Genomic DNA, 22,155 nt, shown 5'->3' on the forward strand with positions numbered 1-22,155 from the left:
TGCGCACACATTAGATGATGTGCTCCATTTGAGAACACAGTGTCAAAAAGTATTTCTACCTTCAGCTGCGGTGCGATGACGACGTTGCTCACTTCCATCTCCCATGCATTTCTAGCTTCTTTAGTGGAAAGCACATTGTCATACGGAACGGGCCCTGAAAGGAAAGACCAGCTGTGCTTAATAGTAGAAGGTACGCCAGTTGATCTAGAGTTTCCTTTTTGGAGGGAGAAATGACTCCACATAACGTAACATCTCTCTTCTCTATTTCCTGACACCTGCAGCCTGATTCTCAGAACCATGCTTTCAGTCGGTGAAAACAGTAACACAGCTGCACTGCATTGGTGGACACGGGCTCGTTATCAGACTCACACAGGCATGGCGCATTATAGTTCCACAGGAGGTGTGTTGTTCCTTACATGTTAGAGGCTGTTTGGGTTCCAGGAGGCTGCTGATGAGCAGGTGGATAACGCTGACTGTGTCGTCTGTGCCTTTACCCAGGGACCTGATCAGATGTTTCATGTCCTCTTGCAAGTGAGCAAGTAGAAATGTACATGGGTCATGGACTGGAGGCTTGATGATGGCAGAGATAAGCTAGAAACACAAATAAAAGTGGATGACTGGCCAGAATTTCCCCCTTTAAAACACAAACACCACTAGGACGAGGTTTGTATTATTTTGTGAGACTTCTTTTTGTTGTTGTTGCTGCACCTAAACACTCAAGAACATATTGCATGGAGAAAGGATCTCCGTTAGAACTGCACTCTTTATTCAAGCTACCTGTGGGTGACTGCAGGCACCCAACCACATGGCCATGTGAGTTAGCATGCGGACTATGGTGAAGGGAACAAGGGCGCTGCTCTTTGTGTCCAGCATGTCTGGATTGTCCCTGCGATTGGGGTTGCCGAGGATGTGGCCTGTCTGAGTACGGTCTCCCCTGTGAGAAAACAAGAAATGCATCAATACTAGGGCTGTGAAACGAGTAAAAAATTTTAATCGGGTTAATCACAGGTTTTTGTGGATTAATCATGATTAAGCACATATTACCGATATTCTCGGTATATTTTGTGAGAACATAGAGATTTATGACAAAAGACGGATATATACATTTATACATTATTCTATACAATGGTGCTGCAACTCAGCAGTTATTTAGCAGTTTTCTTCCATCTGGAACATTAATACATCTTCATCCTAAACAGAATGTTTAACCCTCCTGTTACCTTTCGGGTCAATTTGACCCCATTCAATGTTTAATGTCGGTGTTCTTTGGGGTCAATTTGACCCCAGAATGTTTTTCACTGTGTTAAACATATAAGAAATATCAACTTTTTATATATATTTAAAGGGCTATTTAGGTAGTCAACAAACAAACATAAAGTACCTCTCACTTAAACTTGGGAAACAATATTAATTCTAATAATTTTCTGGAGGTTTTAATTGCTGGGGTCAAATTGACCCCGAGGGTAAAATATGTTAGTAAATGTAAAGGTAACAGGAGGGTTAAACAGAACATTTTTCTCTTGTTTGTCAACCATTAACTCCACCATGATACAATCTAAAGGCCTCTAGTCTTCATCTAGCAGCTGCTGAGGCAAACTGACTGTGTGGGTTTTCTTCATGAACTGGGCCGTGATGAAAGGGACGGCGGGGACACCGCTGCAAAGCTGAAACCTCACCGGCCCGGACACGGACAGATTGACAAGTGACTTTTTTTTTGCTCGGTCCCGATGCGCGCGCACGGAGCTCTGTGGTGCGCGAGACGGAGATCGATAAGTGTTAACGCGACGCGAAGAGACAGAAATGACATGCTGCTGTGGAGATACGATCAACAACAGACGTTTAGTTTAATAAAAAATGTGATCTACTGACACTACGCCGCGATCGACTGGCAGGTCGCGATCGACGTGTTGAGACCCTGATCTACAGGAAGTAAAAGTCGTCACAAGGTTTCCGGAGGTGAACCTGCAGAAGGATCATTACCGATGAACAGACCGTCTGCATGAGAGCGGACAGAGTTCAGATTGAAGTGGTGGATTGGAAGCTCATTTTGCAAGTGACTTTTTTTTCGTCCCGACGACCAACAACAGACGGATTGGAAGCTCATTCTGCGCATGCGTTAAATGCGTTAAAAAAAAAAAAACTAGTTAAACCTGAAATTGGATTAACGCGTTATTTTTCACAGCACTAATCAATACAAATCTTTAAATAACATTTTCTTACGAAATTAAGTCAAAGCCTCCTTACTGTAGCTGACCAACTTGAAATCCAATCACAGGCAAGTGGTTTTCTCCTCCAATTTCAACACGACAGTCCAAACAAACACCCTTTTCCGTGGGCTGGCCACACTGGGAAACAAATAAAAAATAGGGTGCAAGAAAATTTATGAAAAGAATGCAAAGAAAGACTTATTTCAATCTTACTACGAGTCAGACTAAACATTACATACCTCTCCAATGGTGCAGGGGTGACCATTTGCACAATCTATGGTAAAAGTAAATATAAAAAATGACTTGTATATATTTCAATATTTGATCGTACATTTTTGTCTTTGTCTGTTTACTTACAGTACCACTGTACTGGTCCCATAGCTTGTTGAGCCACTGCTAACATGTCCTCTGGCATGGTAGGCAAGAAGGCTGCCTGTGCCAACAGATACAAACATCACATTTGCTTTAAAAAAAGAGGGGGCCAATTTGCCTGCACTGAAAGCAGCTGACAAAATACATACCTGCATGTTAGCAGGGTCCATTGCCAGCTGCTGCAGGGGAGCAAAGATGCTCTGGTTCCTGCAGAGCATGACAGCAGCCAGGTGAATGGTTAAGTCCACCAGCACAGATTGGGTTCCAGAGGCTCCGGGACAAACCACCAACGACTTGAGTTGGTTGGTCACCAAAGCTCTTGCAAAGGCCTTCATCTGTGGGTTGGCAAGAAATTTGGAGTTCTGGATGTAGGTCGTCAAGGCTTCCAATTGCTGTAGGCACAAAGATACATAAATACATGGATATGTAGTTCACTCAAACAGACAGAAGAATGCCCAGTGGAGAACAATGTGTTTAATGATTTATTCCCATTCCCCAATTGAAAGTCAAATACATTAAAAAAAATTACAAAATACATTATTTATTTATTTGTATGACTCAATCTTATGTGTTGATATTGTTGACTTCAATTAGTATTTTTTCTCATTTGACCGTTGAAACATTTGCCTCCCTGCACGCACAGGTAGGCAACAATATGAAATCTCTCATTTCTGGCACAATGCGTGGAGACAGTAAAGTCATGGAGGTGTCGACCAGCTGAGCATAGATGCACAACAAGGACATCCGATCTACCTGGTCCAGCGGTCTCATCTGCTATCCTTACAACATTGAACTCACATTTTTGTCGCTTAAATTAGAAGAATATATGTTAAAAAATGTCTTAAAAGCGTATTTGGTGTGTTTAACAGTGATGTTTACTCGATATAAACTGACAAGTTTCAGAATTTTATTTTTCCAGTGCTCATTTGCACAAATATATCAGATCAGCTCATCGGGTGCAAATGAAAAAGGATCTACCTCAGGCTTGGGATGGAAGCTCACATTGGCTTCTCTGTAGAGAGTGGTGACTTCTCTGTAGAGGGCCAACAGAAGATAAGCTGATGTATGCTGTGGTAAGCATCTGCACCCCTAAAAGGAAAGAGAACAACAAGACACCCATGTAAACATGCATTCAGAAGTCCTGACCACTTTCTAAAAAGAAAGTGACGCAACGTTACCTCACAAATCTCGTCCAGTCCGTTCACTTTTCCCTCCATAACTGCCTTTGCAACAGCATTTCTGATGGTCTTGTAATCTTCCCCACACACAAGGAACGGGTCTATTGGAGTGACTTCCTCACTCTGAGTGTAATGAAAATAGAATTGCACAGTTTAGTTACTAATGGCATTACATTTTGATTACAACAGTGGCTTCATTCGGTCACTGAATAGCACAATACGAGCAATCAAACCTTTTGCAACACTTCTTCAGGGAAGAGCCAACGCATTTCGTCCACTTTGAGGAGTTTCAGGACAAACTCCACTCCATGTTGGCTGCAGATCTTGCGGATCAAGTAGACACGATACCAGTCGTTTCCACTGCGCCTACACAAATTCTCCACACTGGTCAGGAAGGCTGTGGTTCCACTTGGACCAGTCTCATGAAACTCTGCTGTGATTGAAAAGAGGATGAAGAATGACATTTTGGAATGATAAAACACACACCAATGACAACAGTCTATATTTTTCAGTCACTGGTGAGTGTAGAGTATGTGCAAAATTAGAATTAACTACCTGTGCCTGTGAGTTTTTTTGTGATGTGGCTTGCAGCCATATCCAGGTTCATGCGCACTCTGGCAATCTGCTGCAGATACTCCACAGTGGCTGTTTCAGCGGACTGACCATGTGATTGCAGGTAGTCTTTGAGGAAGGAACTTTCATCCTGCAGACTCCTCTGTTGGTCTGCAATGGACCCGAACTGAAAACTTTCAAACATGGAATCCTAGAGGAATAAAATATATTCTATAAAGGTTCTATCACAAATTCACAATGCAAGATACTATAATCCACATGTGTGATCAGCAGATGTGAAATTGCTGCTGAACAAGAGTTTATTTAACATATACAGCCGAGTCGGACTTCACATGTACCTCCAGGCAGTTGATGTACAACAAGTAGAGTTCAGTTTTGTCCGTCTCTTCCAAGAGGTTGCTCTGCTCAACTGCCACCAGATGCTGCTGTATGTAATCTTTAACTTCATCGAAGCTTCAGAAACAGTACAAATTATTCAAAAAATTAGATACCCAGGTAAACATTTTCCAATAGCACATTAGCAGGCTTTATCCAATGTGCAACCTCACCTGTACTTCAGAAGGAGTTTGAGCACCACTGACCGAACCACTGGATTTTTATCCACAGAGTCATCAAACGGCGAGAGCACCTTTGTCAGAATTTGTCGATTAACTGGGGGGAAAAAAGGATATTAAGCGCTGACTAAATATGTAGAACTTGAGAAACGGTTGTGTGGGCACGTTCAGAGCAGTGTCCCACCTCTGAGAATGGGAACAGGGTTGGCCTCAACCATGAGAAAGGACAACAAATGGAGAATGACAGCTGAACAAGGGGGAGAGTTGTCCTTGAAGCACACAGTGGACACCAGCTCAATGAAGAAAGCGTTGCACCGCTTCCTGAACTGAGCATGTTGGTCGATGAGAATCCTACACAGAACGAGAGGCACAAGAATTTGAAACAGCTTTTTGTCAGAACTCAGTACATGGCATATTCACAGGGCACAAAGTTAACTCGATGCTTGGAAGGAAGTAGGAAACAGCACAGGGTGCATCAGAGGATGTTGAGTGTGTGGAATAAAGCACACCGTATCTGCTTTTTATGGAGGAACAAAAGTGTACGTTGTACTCCATTGTTCTAATCCACATGCAGCTACCAACCTTATGTTATCTGAAGGGAGCATGGGGAAGCCTTCGTCCACTGGCTGCATGCAGAGGGGACAGTACATCTGACCAGGGACCAACCAATGTTTGATACAGGCTACACAGTAGATGTGATCACATGGCAGGCAGAGCGGATCTTTGGGGTCTCCCATACACACTGGGCACAGCGTAAGACCAAACCTGGAAAAAAACATAGGTGAAGAAACAGGGTGGGGGTAAAGTACAGCACGGAAGATTTTGAGGGAATGCGAACAATAGAAAACTGAATTTCTACCTGAAGATGCACTGAATGGCTTCATCTTTGCAGGCTATGAGCAAATGGATTACTGCCTCAAATGACTGCTTTGTTTTGAGGTCTGAATTTGTTTCCAGTATCTGTGAGAGTAGATGTAGTACATTATACTTTTGCCCGAGGAGTTATTGTAGTCATTGTTGATTCAGTTTTATGGTAATTTACTGAGTTAATAAAATGTCTGGTTTGTACAAAGAACCCAGACCAACCTGGCAAAGCCGTTTTGTATGCTGCAGAACTACAGGTGTCAGCTTCTTCTCCACCTGCTCAATGCCCAACAACATGTGTTCCACAAATAGAGAGAGAGAGAATATCCGATTCCATCCAGCTCTAAGAACAGAGAAACAAAAACAATGAAGCATCCAACTCAAAGTATCGACTGCTAACTGCTCCACTTGGTCCATTTGAATATATTTAGTGAAGCTTGACTTACTGGACTCGACGGACCATCACCGTGCTCCTCTCTCCATAGCATCTCACGCTGTCATCTGAGCAGATCAACTCAATGGGAACCTGGAGTTTCTTGACCATTCGGAGCCAGGCTCGTCTTTGGGCTTCTGTGTCCAGGACTCTTGGCTCCAGGTACTCCACACATGCAAGAGCAGCATACACGTCGAGCACCTTGGAGACAGGGCGGAAAATTATCACAACATGTAACTTTTAAAAGATAATGTAAATATTATTAAAGTACCAAACAATCTTGCATGCCAAATTCAAAAACCCTGAAGTGGAAAAATTAATTATTTAAAAGACTTGAATAGAGGCTCACCAGTTCAACCCCGTCTCTGGTATGATGATTCCTCAAGAGGTGCTGGGTCACCTGGGGCTCAATGCAGATCATTCTGGAGAGGTTCTGCAGCCTGTTCTTGAACCCATGATAAGCAGCATGGACCCATGTAAGAGACATCGCTGTATCCGTGACATTGAGCTTCAGTCGCAGCTCATTGACGCAACAGTTCAGGGCACCACACAGGAACTGGAAAAGCAAATAATGTGCATTAGTATATCAAGTACATGTACACACACACCGTCAAACAGATAGGGCCTGACAATTTAATGGATTGAAGTATTAAAGAAAACCAACCTGTAGATCTTCCTGGCAAGTTATGTTCATTGTCATGGCGATGAAATCCTGAAGGTATCGTTGGAAAAACTCGGTCTGCATCTCTCGGTCGGCTTTCGCAATGTATCGTCCCAGTGGTGTCCTCCAAAATATCTCATCAAACTCTCGTTGAGTGTGGTCTAAGACACATAAACATTTAATTTACACGACATCCTGGTTGGTAACGTGCTATTCATCGAGAGTACCTGATAACAACAGGCCATACCTTCATGTTGAAACGCATAAACCCAGAGTTCCTCCAGGTAGTCCTTGATCCTCCAACTGAAAGGCATGCTGCAGCTCACATTCCTGTCTTGAGCAATGTAGTTCTGTACAAGGATTGTTCTCGTCTCAGAGCTGGGAAAAGAGAAAATAACTCAATGTTTAAATAGCTATGGAACAGTATGTTAACTCTTACAAATAGGAATGTTATATACTTCATGCAAAGTGCAATATCTCCACCACTTACTTGTGGTCCAGTGTTAGCTGTGGGATTTCCAGCAGCTTATCATTGCCAAAGATATCCAGCCACAGCCTCTTGATAAATTCACCACAGTTTCCATCAAGAAGAATGTCCAAGTTTTGGTCGCGGTCAATGACTGAAAGCAGTTGTGCCAAGATGGGGACAACCACAGTCCGAACACGCTTCCATAAAGTGTGCCTGTCATGATCCCCCCAAAAAGTCAGCAAAGCAAATACATAAATGCAAACATACATTTTGTATTCTGTGGCAGAAGCACTTACCTGAAGGTGCCTCCTTCTTGCAAGGCATCAATGTTTGAGGCCTCCTTAATGACCCAGTTGCTTTTGATGGATGAGAAGGTGTTGCTCTCACGAGTCGCCAGCAATGAATGAAGATGCCTCTTCACAGTTTGCAGAAATTCAGCTGACAAGAGTAAGATAACATGATGAACACTGCAACTGATGAAACAGAAATACTGAAAAAAAGGATGCCGTTTGTACTAGAGATGCACCGATCAGGTTTTTTGTGCCGATCACCGATCACACTGATCAGTATCCTGCCCGATCCGATAATACCGATCACCGATCACGGTGTCAATTGAAGCATTCTATTTATTGTGTAGCATTATTGCCTAGGACTATGAGGAAATACATATATAAAGCACCTCAAACATAAAAGAAATTACAGATTTCTTTAAACATTTAGGACTTTTACTTTGAAAAATGTCCTAATTGATACATTAAAATTGTTTGATTGCTATTGTAGGGGATTTCAGATATGTATGGAACACATCTGCATCATTCATTTCCTGGAACTCTTGGGGAAATCTATATACAGGATTTATTTTAACATACAAAAGTCTGACTTATTTTTATAAACTCTTCCTTGGTCCAGTAAAAATGTTTTAATGTAAGCATAATTTAAGCTAAATCTCAAAAACGATCTATAAAGATACAAAATCAGTTCATGGTTTACTTGTATATGCTAGTGTATTTTGAAAACGGATGTTGTTTCACGTGGTTCTTTCCACTAACTTTGCAAAACCGGATGTTGTCACTTAAATCCTTCCGCTAACTTTATCAAAACCCTCGCGCGCCCGATCGATCGAATTACCCGTGAGCATCAGTCTATAGGGGCTCAGACATGTGAGTCGGGCTGAGTCGACCCAGAGAAGATTCAACTCGGGACGGACGCCGCCGGTGGTGGAGGATCCTCGACCTCACTCTCTCTGCGGGCGCCGGCGCCGTCGCGCTCTCGCGCGCGCCGCGCGATTGAACGCTCTCTTCTTTTTTTTTTTCGCAGATGTCCGTCATCTGATTTTTGAGAAACGCCGAGCGAAAACCGAATGGAATATCGGCCGATATGGATCGGCGCCGATCAGATCGGTGCATCCCTAGTTTGTACCTTTGACTTTGTCACCGTCACTGAGGAGCGACAGCAGGATCTCAACTCTCCGAGTACTGCGAACGCCGCTTTCCACCTGGTCCCTCAGCATGCCTACTGCACTCTGCACACAGCTCCGCACAAGTGCTGTTGTGTCCACAACGTTGTCGCCGCCCTGCAGCAGGAGGATACAGCTGGTTAGAGTCACTTGTGAGTGTGGGGGAGCACAAATGTTCACCGTTCTAAGTGTATATTGTTAATTTAAGGCAGAAAGGATATGTATTGCAAATGTGTGAATCTCCCACCGGAGCAAATGTTTGGTATATACATGCATGTTGTCTGTACTCACATTTTCCTCTGACTCGGCTTCCTCCTGCTCATTCTCAGTGTACAAGTCATCATGCTCCATGGCTGGAGACAAGAATGTTGTAATGTCATAACAAATTTAAGTCTAAGAAATCATCATTTGCTCTCAATGATTCATCAATCAGTTACCTTCAGTCTCGAGGCTCATCTTTGTTTCAAACAATTGACTGATTGTCATGCTCTGCAAGGCTTTGATGTCTGAAACAATGTCTTTTGACCGTCTGAGGTCATCAATGTGAACTGATTTCCAGGGGCCTGCAAACATTAACAAGCCTCGGATTATTCTTCAAACAATGTGATAAAACAAGTTCAAAATCACTAGTTGTGGTCGCCTTACCTCCATGAAAGCCGACGTAGGAGGTCCCTCCTTCCACTCTTGGCAGTCTGGTGATAAAGTAGACAAACACCCGGCTTCCTGTGCTCTCCTGAGTCATCTTGTTGATTTCATTTATGGATGAATATCTAAAAATAGACAATAAAAAAAAACTCAATATGGCAAAACCACACAGTGGTGGTACATGCTCAACAGAGAGGAAACTTTAGGCCTACTTTGCAGATGCAATGAGATTGGCACTGTGAGAGGCTTCATCAAAATCACACTGAATGAGGAGGATCTTGTTGCAGGGTCCGGTGTTACTTCTTCCATTTTTAGCAGTGAGGAAGTTCCTACAAAAGAACAGAGAATTTATCTTGAAACTAAAATGATACTTAAAGATTTAAGTAAAACTAAGCATATTTTTATGAATAATTATTGAACAAACCTGATTTTTTTCAGGTAGGACTGCTCTGTGTCAAACTGCTGGAGTGAGAGAAGCTCAACACTATGCAACACTTGCTCCAGTGGTTCCAGGTCAGATGCTGTCAGAAGTCTGGAGAATGTTGTCACCTGTGTTTTAAAATTCAAATTAAGACATCAATTCTTAACACTAACAGATTTGGGGAATATGTGAAACTTGTAGAACAACATGAAGGTACCTCTGTGAATGAAGAGTAGCAGTGGACTTCCTGCATTGTGTTAGCAAGAATGAAGTCAGCTAAACAGCTGTTCTTCAGCTCTTCAAAGTAGATTCTGGCCAGATGTTCACTCTCCACTTTGGGAAGGCCTGTGCAGTCCAACCGCACAACTGAATCTGGGGTGGCACATCTGAGCAGTGTGAGTTTAGCCTCATCCAGTATTCTCCTCTCAGGATCAGACATCTCCATGCTGTCCTTCTGCTTCTCTATGACTTGAAGTACCACAGAAGCACATGTGTCTGAGTGGTAGCCGATGAAGACGTCTGGCGGTTGGTAATCGTAAGTTTGAGCCACTGCAGTATGTTGACTACTGAGACGCACAAAAAGTCTCAACCATTGTTCCAAATCTTCCGCCATCCTCTTCTGCTCAGTTTTAATGACAGTTTGGATGTCCAGGTAGTGTTTCTCCAACCTGTTGATGAGAGGTATTGGGAACTGTTTGTAGACCACCTCTCTTTCCTCAATGACGATTAGCCGGAAGTCTTTGTGCACTCGGCATTTCACTCGATGGGTTCCCAGTCCAAGGTCCACATATTTCTGTCCTCCCAAGCAGACATAGTATTGGTTGAGGGCATCGTAGAGACTTTCATAGAGGTTCTGCAAGTTGAGAAGCACAACTATTTTACCCGTCTCCATGCAGATCTTTACTCGATTGATGTTGCGGCAGATTTGGGTATACTCTTGGTCTTTCGGGAAACTGGATCCAAAGATTATTTCTGGCTGGCCACTTTCGGAAAAGAATGTTTGCTGCAGGATCTGTAGAGCTGCATAGTTTTTTGTTAGCACCAGCAGGTACCGACATTCTTCTTCTTGGCCAACGGCCTGAATGTTTTCTCTCACACACTCAATGGCACTGATGTTCTCTAGGTTGGGTGTAATGTTCAGACTTTTAGTGAAGACGGTAACTGTATTCACATCAACCCTTCCACTGAAATTTCTCAACACTGCCTTCACGATTTCTTCTGCAGTGGGCTTCCTTTGAGAAGCTTTGGCCACAGCAAAAATCATTTTAACCAAGCTGTAATAGTCACGTAGACCAAAAAAGCCTTTGCCTCGTGTGCGACAAATGTCCAAGTAGGCCTTTGCAAAGGGTTTGAAGAGATCCCTGACCTTCTCCAAAACCATTGCATCAGAATTGCATATGCCTTTAGCACTCTCAACAAGTTCCCTCTCATCAGGGTCACCGCGCGAGACAAAAATGCCTCTGTTCATCTTTGCAGGGTCTAAAGCCCAGTTGGAGATGCCAATGAATCCAACCTTTTTGTGCGGTTGTGGCTCATCATCAATGCATCCCTCTTCTAGCAGTGGATGAAGGGTTTTCAGTGGCATCTTTGGAGAGTCCTCAGCCAGCCCAATCTCATCAAGAACCACTACGGAAATGTACTCGTCCAGGTTCTTTCCTTCCTGAAAGCGTCCGCATTGCTTGAATGTATTAATGATGCCTTCTGGTGTTGAGTGAGGGCTACACTGGAAGGACACCAAGTGGATTTGTTTGAGCTTTTTGAAGAGATCAGAATGAGCAGCTTGGCCCTGCATTGCATCTGCCACCAAGGTTTTGGAAAGAGATTTTGAACTTCCAGGTTTTCCAACTAAGAACAGAGGGATTCTTAGCTCAATGCAGATAACCATCATGAAGACATTCTCTTTGAGGGCACTGTTTCTTGCAATAGTATCCCCCATTGGAACACCACTCAGAAATAAATCCTGCATGAGTGAGATCTCCTGCATTATCTTTGCAGGGGTGTATGCTGGTGGTAGGCTTTGGCTGATTTTCTGTCTGTATTTATCCTTTTTTTCGAGGCAGGCATGGTAGCACACTCCTATGGCCATGACTAGAGACCAGAGCACTGGATCTCTGCCATCAGGGTCTCTGCAATGCCTTTCATTCCTTTCAGCTTTTTGATTCCTCTCAAATTTGTCAAGCTCTGCAAACAACATGAGGTGGTTGTTGATGAACCAGACAAAAGACTGCATGCAGCGTTCCACATCTCTCAAGCTGACAAAGCTGCATTCATTCTTTCTTGTCCGCATGTACCGTTGTGAAGCTGAAAGGACATCTGTGATCCACCCGATGTAACTTTGATCGATTTCATTGCGTTCAGCCACCCTTTGCACAATCTGCTGGATGTATATTTTCTCTGTCTCATCATTTAATTGTCCAAAGTCCCACACCAGAGGGATCATACTTGGTGGTAATGCTTGAACTCTATAGACTAACTGGCGGAGAGGAATAGACCCAAGCTTTTCATCTGTTACTTCAGCTCCAACTTTGTACCCAAGGCCGGCAGATTCCAACCTCAAAATCATCTTATCTGTGTGCTTTCTGTAAGGGTTGCATGCTGCGATAACCTGTAACCCACAGTTGGGTGTCAAGCTTTCTCCCATCACTGTCTTGTCACAGAGGACCTCCTTAATGCTGCTGATGGCCTCGGTCGTGTTGGCCTCATCAAAGAAGAGAACAGAGTCAAAATCATAGTCATGCTTGTTAATAGAAGCAATGACTTCTGCTTCTCTAACTTTGGTGTAAATCATCTTTGAAGTTGTCCCTCCATGCACCTTGACCAGTTTCATGTTCTCAGTGGCCACTCCACTCCTCCGCAACTCACAAAGGAATTTGATGAGTCTCGTCTTGCCACACCCGGTCTCTCCCATAATAATGACAGGGATGCCACACCTGAATCGCATATGGATTGCCAGCATCTTAAGTATGTTGTCAGTTGTAAGCTCATACGTTTCATCTGGATCAAGAGGCCACTGGATTCCAATAACATTGCAGATTTTCTCAATTTTCTCTCCTCTTGGAAGTAAATCAAAATTGATGTTGAAAGGGACTCTCTGAAGCTTTAGGCCTTCATACAATACCATTGTCATGACGTTCTTTTTTATTACCCTTCCAGAGGTGGGCTCAATAGCATCGACAGAGTTATGTTGATTGGGCTGAAGATGGAAACCAATGAAGGTCATGGACACATGGTCATCGTTGAAGAAGATGTATGGATGTGGTTCTGTTTCCCATCTCTTTCTGATCAGAAAAGGAGCCAAGTCTTCAGCTTGGACACCATTCAAGTCCATCTGCAGTATGCCAGGACTCTGGTCAGAGATGCTGAGTGATGGAGTGGCAAAGTCCTTTGCCATCAGAATCATGAAGTCCACCACAAAGGTTTTGAATCCAGTCAGCGTATCTCCAGTGAGCGTGGCATCACAAAAAACCGATGTCTCACAGTCTTTCAGCTGAAGGTTAAGGAACCATGCAAAATTCCTCAGTTCTGCCCAGGATGGGTCCATCATTCCACAGAACATGAGAAGCATCTGAAGACATTCCACATGTGAGCCTTCAACATCCTGATATCTGAACACGTCAAGATCATTGTGGTTATGAAACCGTGTGAGATACTGATATGGCCGTTGAAAGGCTGCACTCTTGAATTCTTCATCATCCATCAGTGGGTCATCAGTGCTAACAATGGTCGGATCGTCTTGCTTTCTGATCTCTAGCATTAGCACATCTTTGGGTGGTCGGCAGAAAATATTTGGAAACACATCCATGAATGTGCCGTTCACAGTTTGAGCCTATGTAGAACAAATAGAGTAAGCAACAATTTGAATTGAGATGACAAATGATATGCAATAGAAACAGACTTGTAAAAACTCTTACCTGCCGTGAAGCACTTCTGGTTGATGAGACAGTGGGCTCCAAAATCTCTATGACATACAGCTGCTCCTCACTGCACTTCCAAGTCTTTCCCTCCGAGTCCATCAAATAGCGCAGAATCAACAATTTGAAAAGAAACTCATCGAGACCTCTCCGCACCTTTTCAATCATATAAAACACAGCCCATTAACACCATATGCAAGATGTCAAGTAATTTCCTATTAATAATGCTACATTACATCGAGCTAAACATTAACTTGAGACTCATCATTACCACTGATGTGATGTCAAAATGGTACATCGTAAGCTCTTTACTCTTCGGGGTGTTCAACAGAGATTGAAGGATGACACCCTCATCGACAATCGGTTCAACCAAGCGAATGCATTTCATCCTTGTCGGCTTTTTGGTCGTGTGCTTAAGTTTCTTATACAGCCTTTCGACATACAGAGATTTACCTGCAATTTTAAAAAAGAAAAGTAATATTCAAAAGGTATTAACTATTTTAGCAGTGAAATATTCACCATCATGCATTTGAAATAGCCGATTACTGTACATATATACTAACCAACACCAGCCCTTTTGGATGAGACGACACCAACGCACAGTCGGTCTTTGAATGCAGCTGCAGCACTGCATTGATCTTCTGGCACAACGTAGTGCTTGTGGAGGTACCGCTGGATCCTTGCCAATGGCTCCTGGGGAACCATGTGTAATCTGTACTGGCTGAAGGCTGAAGGAAGGTAGGCATGTTCTCTTTCTGAGCTGCAGATGATAACAAGTCTGTAGTCTTTCCTACTCTGCATTTTCATTCGCTGAAAAAAGCTCTCAACTTTAGAGCTCACGTCATAAGTGAGCAGATCTCCATACAGTAGACAGTATATCTTATCTCCTACGTAGCCTTTGCCGAGACAGCGTCTGAGGAACAGTTCCACCTGTTCATATGGTGTTGAGGAGTTGCACAGGAGGACTTCATCGTATGTGGGAAGTGTCTCACCATCGCTATTCATGTAAACAGAGATGCAAGATGTCAAGACCTCGTCATGCGGGCAAACAATAAGGTTTGGATTTCCCGTGGACAGGCCTTTGGGTAGCAGCCTTATTATGACATCCCGATTGTTATCGTCAGAAATGTCTTCTTCGCTCTCATCTTCTTTGTTAGCCAGTATTTCCAACAGTCTTCCGAGACTGTGAATATCAAGAATGTGCGGAAGATAATTCTTCTTGTCTTTCATGTAAGCATTCCACATCAGATCAAATTTTTGCAAACTATTTGCTTGTTCCACAATACTTAGAGGATCCAACTCACTTGTGAAGTCTGAGTCTCCCAGCTCACTTCTTGGCACCATTACAAATGTCTGGAACTCAATGTCTTCATTTTGCTCATGTGGTTTGGTGAGGATCTCATACTGGAGTTCATGCCAGACCTGCCTCAAATCTGAGGCTGTGCAATTTGGCTTGACAAAGGAGAGCATCATGAGAACTTGGTCCTCCAAACTGTTCACATTTTCCTGAGTCAGCTTGCTGCAGAGGTAGACAATCTGTTCAGCTGTGTAGTAGTTCAGATAGTAATGCTGCGACCTTTGTTTGTCCACAAAATCCCTCCAATAGTGCAGACACTTCTCCATTTTCCTGCAAAACTCAGGAAGCTGCTCCTCTATGCTGCCCTCCACAAGAATGACACTGAGAACACTGCCCAGGTTGAAGTCCATCGTAATGCTGGGTTCCTCACTGCTTAAACTGCAGTTGATATGAGCTTCCCAGTGTCTGAACAGAGGGTTCCCAGCAGTGTACAGGGCAATGAATGCTTCAGCTAGTCTTTGAACACTGGCGAAAACCTGAAAAATAAATAGAAACTGAGTCAGATGCAACAGTGAATCCTTCTGTTATATATTTATTATGGATGTATTAGAATATATACCGTGTATAGCAGTATAGCCATCAAAAACTGAGCTACTGAGGGTGATAATCATTGCAATGCATGCATTTAGTACACCCATCACTACTGATGTCAAAAGATGTTATCAACTTTATTTATTTTTTCAATTATTGTGATTATTGTGTTTTTTGTAAATGTTCTAAACAATGTGATACCTGTTAAGATAATAAAACACTAGGGCTGTCAGACCAAAGACATTATTCTGATTGGGCAACTGATAGAATGTTGTCATCTAATTGATTAGTTGATTTAAACAAAATATATGAAAAACTGAGTTTCTCCACAAAGTATCACACAAAAGCAAGCTTTAGATCTGGAGTTTATGAGAGATGTGCTCATAACTTCCTTAAAAATAAAAACAGCTAATAACAAAAATCTAGGGAACATAATTATTATCAGCAGTAAAACTAGTAGAAACACTGCTTTCTTTTGCACTTCTGGTCAGATGATAAACTGTATTTCGTTGTCCCAGTAATTGTAATCTGTGCAATGAAAATAAAGTTTAATCTGAATCACTGGCCGTTTTAAAAGTTCAATTTCCAATTCTATGCTAAACAAAGTGACCGATGTCCACTACATAAAAAGAGAAACATTTCAATGTACCTCTGCAAAGTGATCGACTTCATTCTGCCTCTGATCCCCTTTCCCAGACATCAGCATGAGTTTGTTCTGCAGCTCCCGTAGGTCCTCAAGGGAGTAACAGCGCATCTGCTGACCCTCATCATGCTCCTCTGGAATTTGCAGCTTCAGGGCAGTGTCGAGACTCAACTGGATGGAAAAACAGAAACACTCTCATACCTGACTTTGTGGGAACTTTCCCAGAGACAACCTCTGTGCTGCATGGACATAGGGATGCCATCATCTCTGCTTTTGTGAGTTACCTTTTTTACACCTTGTGCACTGATCAGGTAGATACCCTTGCTGTTGATGGCTGACGCTAAAGAGAGCGATGACAGCTCCACTGACCCGTGACTGTCCTTCACCGTCTTTAGCCATTCTAGATGGCGTGCACTGTCCCGCTGCAAAAGAAGGTAACATTGTTAACTGTGCCTTTTCATTTTAATTGGTTAGCCCACAACCCTTGATTGTATGATGATAACATTCACATGAGTATCTGTTGCATTTATTTGTTTGCATTCTTTATTATCATATATTCCAGAGATGTATTCCCTTCGTTAAAATCTTACCCCAAAACAATGTCTGGAGTCTTGTCTGGTTTCAGTTTAGTTAAAATGAGGTTTTAAGCTTTAGTAGGAGTATCAACAATGCATCTGCTTACTAGTTTCTTTGGGAGGTTGCTGTCATTCTTCAAAGCTCCCCAGAGCTTCTTCAGGACCTCTTTGAAGACTTGGAAACCAGAGTCTGGTTTGAGCTCATACAGCAATGAAGAGTAGCCGAGGACAGCGTCATGGAAGCAAGCGACACGATCCACGTCCATGTCATTCTCTCCCGCAGAGATTGAAGCCAGGTCAACAAACACCTTCAACTCATTGATATCTGAAAATAAATATCATTTTGTTGAGTAATTGGACCTGAATGAGGATTAAAGTAGATTGGCATTCAGAGTACGGCAAAGTATCATGACTCTCACCTTCAAGTGCATCTTTTACCCATTCTACAAAGTGTCCTCTGAGTCTCAGCTCATGTAGGCACTTCCTGCGGGACTCAGTGATGTCCACCAGGGCCATCTTTGCCTGCATCAAGTCGTTGTCGATCCTATTGAGCGGCTCAGTCTGAAAGTCTGCATGATTCTAAAAAGGTAGAAGATAATCAAAAAACAATATTAAAGTAATATTTAATCAAAGGCAAAACAGTAACTTAATGCACATGTGATGTGGAGACGGAGGGTTTTAACCCGATTCATGTTCACATGATGTGTAGCATATTTAGCTTTAATGTCTTTAGTTGAAAACATGGCCACTTACAACTTCTGCGAGTGTCTCCAAAACCCTGAAGTCCCCTGTAAGACGAAGCGTGTCTTTGACCTCCATGATAATTTGAGCCGAAGAAACAGCCAGATGAAGTTCGTGATATTGCTCGATCTGTTGAACCCGGCTGTGGATCCACTGTTTGTCGGTGGATTTATCGACTCTGCACATGATGTCCAGGTCCTGTGCAAGCTCTTCGTACTTTCCCTTGTAATCTCTGAAGAGCTTGTTTACCTCCTCGAGCCTTATACTGCCATTCTTCAGACGAGTGTAGAGATCTTTGTAGTGAGCAAAGCAAGGCTCGAAAATGTCCTCGCGTATCATTTCTGGTGTTACCATAATGTTCGGAACTTCATCTGCATTATCGCCATCTTCCATTTCTGCAGCGGCCATGAGTTTGGCTTCATTCTCCCAACAGACATTGAATATATGGCTGTCTTTAAAGGTAGATAGGACACCCGCCATGTTTCTGACTTCTTTATCCAAGTCAAAGTATGTGACAACACCAGCCATGTTAGAGGGCAGCTGTTCAAATGGATGAACCTCCATGAAATGGTTCAGGGGCATGATCTCGATGTTCACCTGCTGTCTCTTTTGCATGTCGTCAAGATCAACTGTCATGGAAATGAAATAAGCAGTGGTTAGGATTTTCTGCAACTGCTTGTTCAAATAAAACTGACAGATCCTTCACCATACCTGTCATATAGACCGCAAGAACGTTGCTCATTGTTAAGAGGACGTCCACAAGCTCCTTCTCATGGTACACAGCTTTCAATTCGTCCTGTCTGCACTGTAACAGCCGCCTCATTTTGGCATTATCCTTGTATTGTTCATTCTCAGAGAGGCAATCTGTTCATATCAAATCACACGCACGTGGAAATATATCTATTAGGCCAGTGCTTGCCGTCATATGAAATAAGCATGTTCTGGCGTTATTTATTATTAATTTAACACATTTCTTGGGAAATCTTTGATGACAAGTAGATTATTACCAATCATCAGCAGCTCCAAGAAGGAATTTCTTTTCTCCAAAACAATATTGAGCAGGCCGGTCCTAATGTCCCCACTGACCAGTTGATTGACCATGGCTGAGAATGACGATATGGCTATGGCTATTCTCTCCCTGGCATCTTGGGAGAGCGTCTCGATCAGCTTTTTGTCTGCGCCTGCAATGACAGAAATTACATTTTAAGTTTTTTGTCGAAAGTCATATGGTGAAGCCTGGATTGTGACTGTTGGAAGGTGGTTGCTCTCATGAATTAGAGATCATATCACTGTTATTTACTCCTTTATGTTTTATACTATTGTATTCTACCTCCTTATGACACAGATTTTTTGAATGGTTTATTTATTCCAGAGGAGATACCATGCATTTGGAAATAGCCTTTGGCAGCAGTCCATGAGAGCAGATGCTGAAGGACCAATTCTTCATCTTCCTGAAAGTTTCCTTGACTGTCCTTTGGCCAGGATTTCTGGATAATGGCCGAGATGAGTTTCCCGAACCTCCAGTTCACCTTGAACTTCTCAAACAGCTTTCCCTCAGACTTGTTCTGCATTTGAGATTAAACGGCATTAAACATTACTGCGCATCTTTGAAATTATGAAGTTAATCTGTTACTTGTGCATTTTATCAATTTTTTCTGAGATTAGATGCAATTTTATTGTGATTGCACAGAATACAGTTATGGACAGTAATAATCAATAAGTTCATCCTTGTGTGTTGATTCAAGGTAAAAGGGTTGGGAGGTATAGTTAACACAGACATTTTAAAAGGGAATGAGAAGTCTTCATACCTGGCACAACGACGTAACAGCCTCAAGAGCACATTTCTCAATACTAGCAGCAACATGTGGATGAGATTTATTGAGCTCCTCCATCTTTGTCATGTAGAATTCAATTTGATGGGTAGCAGTTTCCTAAAATAAAGATACAGACTCAATAATTATTTATAGTTCAAATAAAAAAATTAACAGGGATCTACAAAAAAGTCACATACCTGCTTGTACTTGCCCTCAAAATCCTTTGTGAAGGTCTGTCTCCATTCTTTTGTGCAATCGTCGTCTTTGAAGCAGATGGAGATTACGTTGTTCCACATCTGTAAGATACAACGAAGAAACAGTGTGCAGCTTTTTTAACCAATGATATCTACATTTTGCATTCTTTTTACAAAACACGACAAAACTGCTCACCTCAATCTCCGATGTAGCCTCAACTCGTAACATGGAAAGCAAAGCCCTGTTTAGCAAATCCTTCTTGAAGCACCGACTGATCCAGTCTCTCATAGTGTTCATTGCCTGAGAGATCACCAAGTCTTTTGCATATTGCTGCTCTCTTTTTTCTTCTTCTTGAGTCTCCTAGCCGAGAACAATAGACAGTATTTGAGATCAGCAAGTCTTAAATTAGGCCTGAAAAGCCAACATCATGCCTCACAAGATTCACTTCACATACCTGCTGTTTGTTACAGTGAACAAAGTCTGACACTGATGCAACCAGATTCATACCGGCTACAGGAATTTCAAGGTAGTCATTGCTATACGATGCTGGTTTGACTCCATTGCACAGCTTCACGAACAGTTGCACTGCTGTTGCAAGGCACTCTCTCCTATAAGCCACGGTGAAAGGACTATGAACAAAACAGGAGTAGAAGATTAAACCAGGATGTTTGATGAAGATTCAATTGCAAATCTGCTAAATCTAGAAGAGCCAATCACCTGTATTTGTCCTCAATCAGTTGTCCTTGGATATGTGAGAGAAGTTCAGATACTGCCTGAAAAGCAGAAATACGAGAAGATTAATACAAGCCCGAAATGTTTAACTTTCAAAAACGGGGTTCCCCCTTTACCTGAAAGCTACTGTAGGAAATCTCTTGGGGAGCCTTGCTGGTGAACACATGAAGCATGTCCAAAAGCTCCGTCTTCAGGGTAAGGACACAGTCCATCAGGCCGTCTAATGGCATCAAGAACAAGCAGGATCGCACTAAAAGTGCATCCACTTCCATCAAGTGACTTTGGTTTTTCACCACATTCACCAATCCCCTGGAAACAGAAGAGTAAATAAACATATGTTGAGCAACATCTATCTATTTAATAATAAACGCACGGGACGATTTAATGTAAGCTGTATTCTGACAAAAGGTACTTACTTCCTATCTTGACTGTAAATGAATGTCGAGGAAGTAATTCCAAGGTCTTGCAAACCTGCCCAGGATAATATACTTGAGTTTCCAAAGGGTGCTGCTTCAAAGGGCTTTGTGGTGCCTTTGAGGAGGTGGAGGAGCGGGAGCACCAGAATCCATTTGGGCATTCCCTCTGTTCTCACGAAGTTGATCAGTGACACTAATCTTTCTGGCAGACTACAACAAAGAAAATGTTATCTTGGCATTTAAAAAAATAAGTCTTTGGCTCGTCTACAGTCAATAGAATGTCAGTCATTTCAAATTATTGATTTTATATATATATATTATTATTATATATTTATTGAATAAATTAGGCACCTACTTTTGAGGGTAGTGACATCCTGAGAAAACTTTGTCCAATACTGGAGGAACTCGTCTTTTTCGAGTTTGGGTAAACTGAGCGCACTGCACAGCCGATGGAGCTCACCATTGTCCAGTCTAAATTTGAGCTTGCTCCACACTGAGATCATGATCACGGCCGCTCTCATGGGATCCTTCATGTAGAGCATCTCCCCATCACCATCCTTCAGCAACTGAGGAATCACCTTTCTCAGCATGAATTCCTTTATCATCTGCTTCACCTAGGAAATTATACCAGAGACACAGAGAGAGTAAATTGGGTTGCTCTACCGGAGCATCTCGATTCTGCGCATGAAGGTTATAGAGACTTACATCTTCTTCTCCATAGTTTAAAGAGACCCATTTCTTTTGTTTTTCTTCGTACACAAAAGGCTCCCCATAAACCTGACAGAACTGATTCAGCTGGATCAGAAAACTTGTCAAGTTGGTGTCCGTCCAGCTCCGGAGAAGATCAAATATGGAATCCAGCATTATATTCCCAGCAATCCCTCTGCCTTCAATCAGATTCCTCCTTTGTTCAGGCCAGATTTTTTCTTTAAAGCGTTTGAGCATGTTCTTTGATGGCTCGGCACAGACGATGTCATCGTATTGATGCCAGTCCCCTTCACAAAAAAAAGATACGGCAGAAATTCAATGTGTGAAATACATCATAATATCACAAAATCTGATGCAAAATGCGTTTACAGTCGGACCAAGTGAAGATTACATTTACCATCGACATTGACGAGATGGGGTTTCACAAACAAGCATCTGTTGGTGATGTGAGTGCTAGAATCCAGTTTGTATATGTACTCAAACTCATATTTGTTCTTTTTTAGGTTATAGACGACATATTTGTATGGGATCGACTCAGACTGAGCGGAGGTTTTGCTCGTTTGCAGACTGCCCTCGACCAGAAAACCATGTTCTTCAAAATCCCTGCGTGAAAAAGGAAAAAAAAAAATGTATAAAGTACATCTTGTCAATACGTCAGTGAGACATGAGAGCAGCCCAGTGTGTCCATGAACACATCAA

The 22,155-nt window shown here is 42.5% G+C and overlaps 1 protein-coding gene across 1 annotated transcript in view; it reads right to left on the reverse strand.

Annotated features, from left to right (window-relative positions):
• Positions 1-22,155, reverse strand: part of rnf213a (ring finger protein 213a) — a 31,971-nt gene that overhangs the window by 4,707 nt on the left and 5,109 nt on the right. Inside the window, exons 7-57 of the mRNA XM_056406432.1 lie at positions 21,854-22,059; positions 21,454-21,743; positions 21,100-21,362; positions 20,749-20,958; positions 20,449-20,641; positions 20,318-20,373; positions 20,055-20,229; positions 19,796-19,960; positions 19,603-19,701; positions 19,400-19,522; positions 18,973-19,156; positions 18,599-18,772; positions 18,303-18,455; positions 17,604-18,220; positions 17,270-17,429; positions 16,958-17,175; positions 16,560-16,697; positions 16,282-16,446; positions 14,308-15,577; positions 14,016-14,197; positions 13,745-13,900; positions 10,051-13,659; positions 9,837-9,961; positions 9,625-9,741; positions 9,413-9,537; positions 9,205-9,330; positions 9,059-9,120; positions 8,731-8,884; positions 7,608-7,749; positions 7,333-7,524; positions 7,090-7,220; positions 6,846-7,003; positions 6,531-6,737; positions 6,195-6,382; positions 5,971-6,091; positions 5,744-5,844; positions 5,467-5,649; positions 5,069-5,235; positions 4,879-4,981; positions 4,669-4,783; positions 4,313-4,520; positions 3,991-4,190; positions 3,758-3,880; positions 3,558-3,668; positions 2,729-2,971; positions 2,565-2,640; positions 2,447-2,481; positions 2,245-2,345; positions 778-934; positions 417-591; positions 60-154 (exon numbers count right to left, since the gene is read on the reverse strand). Coding sequence (XP_056262407.1) covers positions 60-154; positions 417-591; positions 778-934; positions 2,245-2,345; positions 2,447-2,481; positions 2,565-2,640; positions 2,729-2,971; positions 3,558-3,668; positions 3,758-3,880; positions 3,991-4,190; positions 4,313-4,520; positions 4,669-4,783; positions 4,879-4,981; positions 5,069-5,235; positions 5,467-5,649; positions 5,744-5,844; positions 5,971-6,091; positions 6,195-6,382; positions 6,531-6,737; positions 6,846-7,003; positions 7,090-7,220; positions 7,333-7,524; positions 7,608-7,749; positions 8,731-8,884; positions 9,059-9,120; positions 9,205-9,330; positions 9,413-9,537; positions 9,625-9,741; positions 9,837-9,961; positions 10,051-13,659; positions 13,745-13,900; positions 14,016-14,197; positions 14,308-15,577; positions 16,282-16,446; positions 16,560-16,697; positions 16,958-17,175; positions 17,270-17,429; positions 17,604-18,220; positions 18,303-18,455; positions 18,599-18,772; positions 18,973-19,156; positions 19,400-19,522; positions 19,603-19,701; positions 19,796-19,960; positions 20,055-20,229; positions 20,318-20,373; positions 20,449-20,641; positions 20,749-20,958; positions 21,100-21,362; positions 21,454-21,743; positions 21,854-22,059 — 12,847 coding nt within the window. The remainder of the gene's footprint in view (positions 1-59; positions 155-416; positions 592-777; positions 935-2,244; positions 2,346-2,446; positions 2,482-2,564; positions 2,641-2,728; positions 2,972-3,557; positions 3,669-3,757; positions 3,881-3,990; positions 4,191-4,312; positions 4,521-4,668; positions 4,784-4,878; positions 4,982-5,068; positions 5,236-5,466; positions 5,650-5,743; positions 5,845-5,970; positions 6,092-6,194; positions 6,383-6,530; positions 6,738-6,845; positions 7,004-7,089; positions 7,221-7,332; positions 7,525-7,607; positions 7,750-8,730; positions 8,885-9,058; positions 9,121-9,204; positions 9,331-9,412; positions 9,538-9,624; positions 9,742-9,836; positions 9,962-10,050; positions 13,660-13,744; positions 13,901-14,015; positions 14,198-14,307; positions 15,578-16,281; positions 16,447-16,559; positions 16,698-16,957; positions 17,176-17,269; positions 17,430-17,603; positions 18,221-18,302; positions 18,456-18,598; positions 18,773-18,972; positions 19,157-19,399; positions 19,523-19,602; positions 19,702-19,795; positions 19,961-20,054; positions 20,230-20,317; positions 20,374-20,448; positions 20,642-20,748; positions 20,959-21,099; positions 21,363-21,453; positions 21,744-21,853; positions 22,060-22,155) is intronic.

This window comes from Pseudoliparis swirei, chromosome 23 (genome assembly GCF_029220125.1).
Source record: "Pseudoliparis swirei isolate HS2019 ecotype Mariana Trench chromosome 23, NWPU_hadal_v1, whole genome shotgun sequence".
Taxonomy (NCBI): Eukaryota; Metazoa; Chordata; class Actinopteri; order Perciformes; family Liparidae; genus Pseudoliparis; species Pseudoliparis swirei.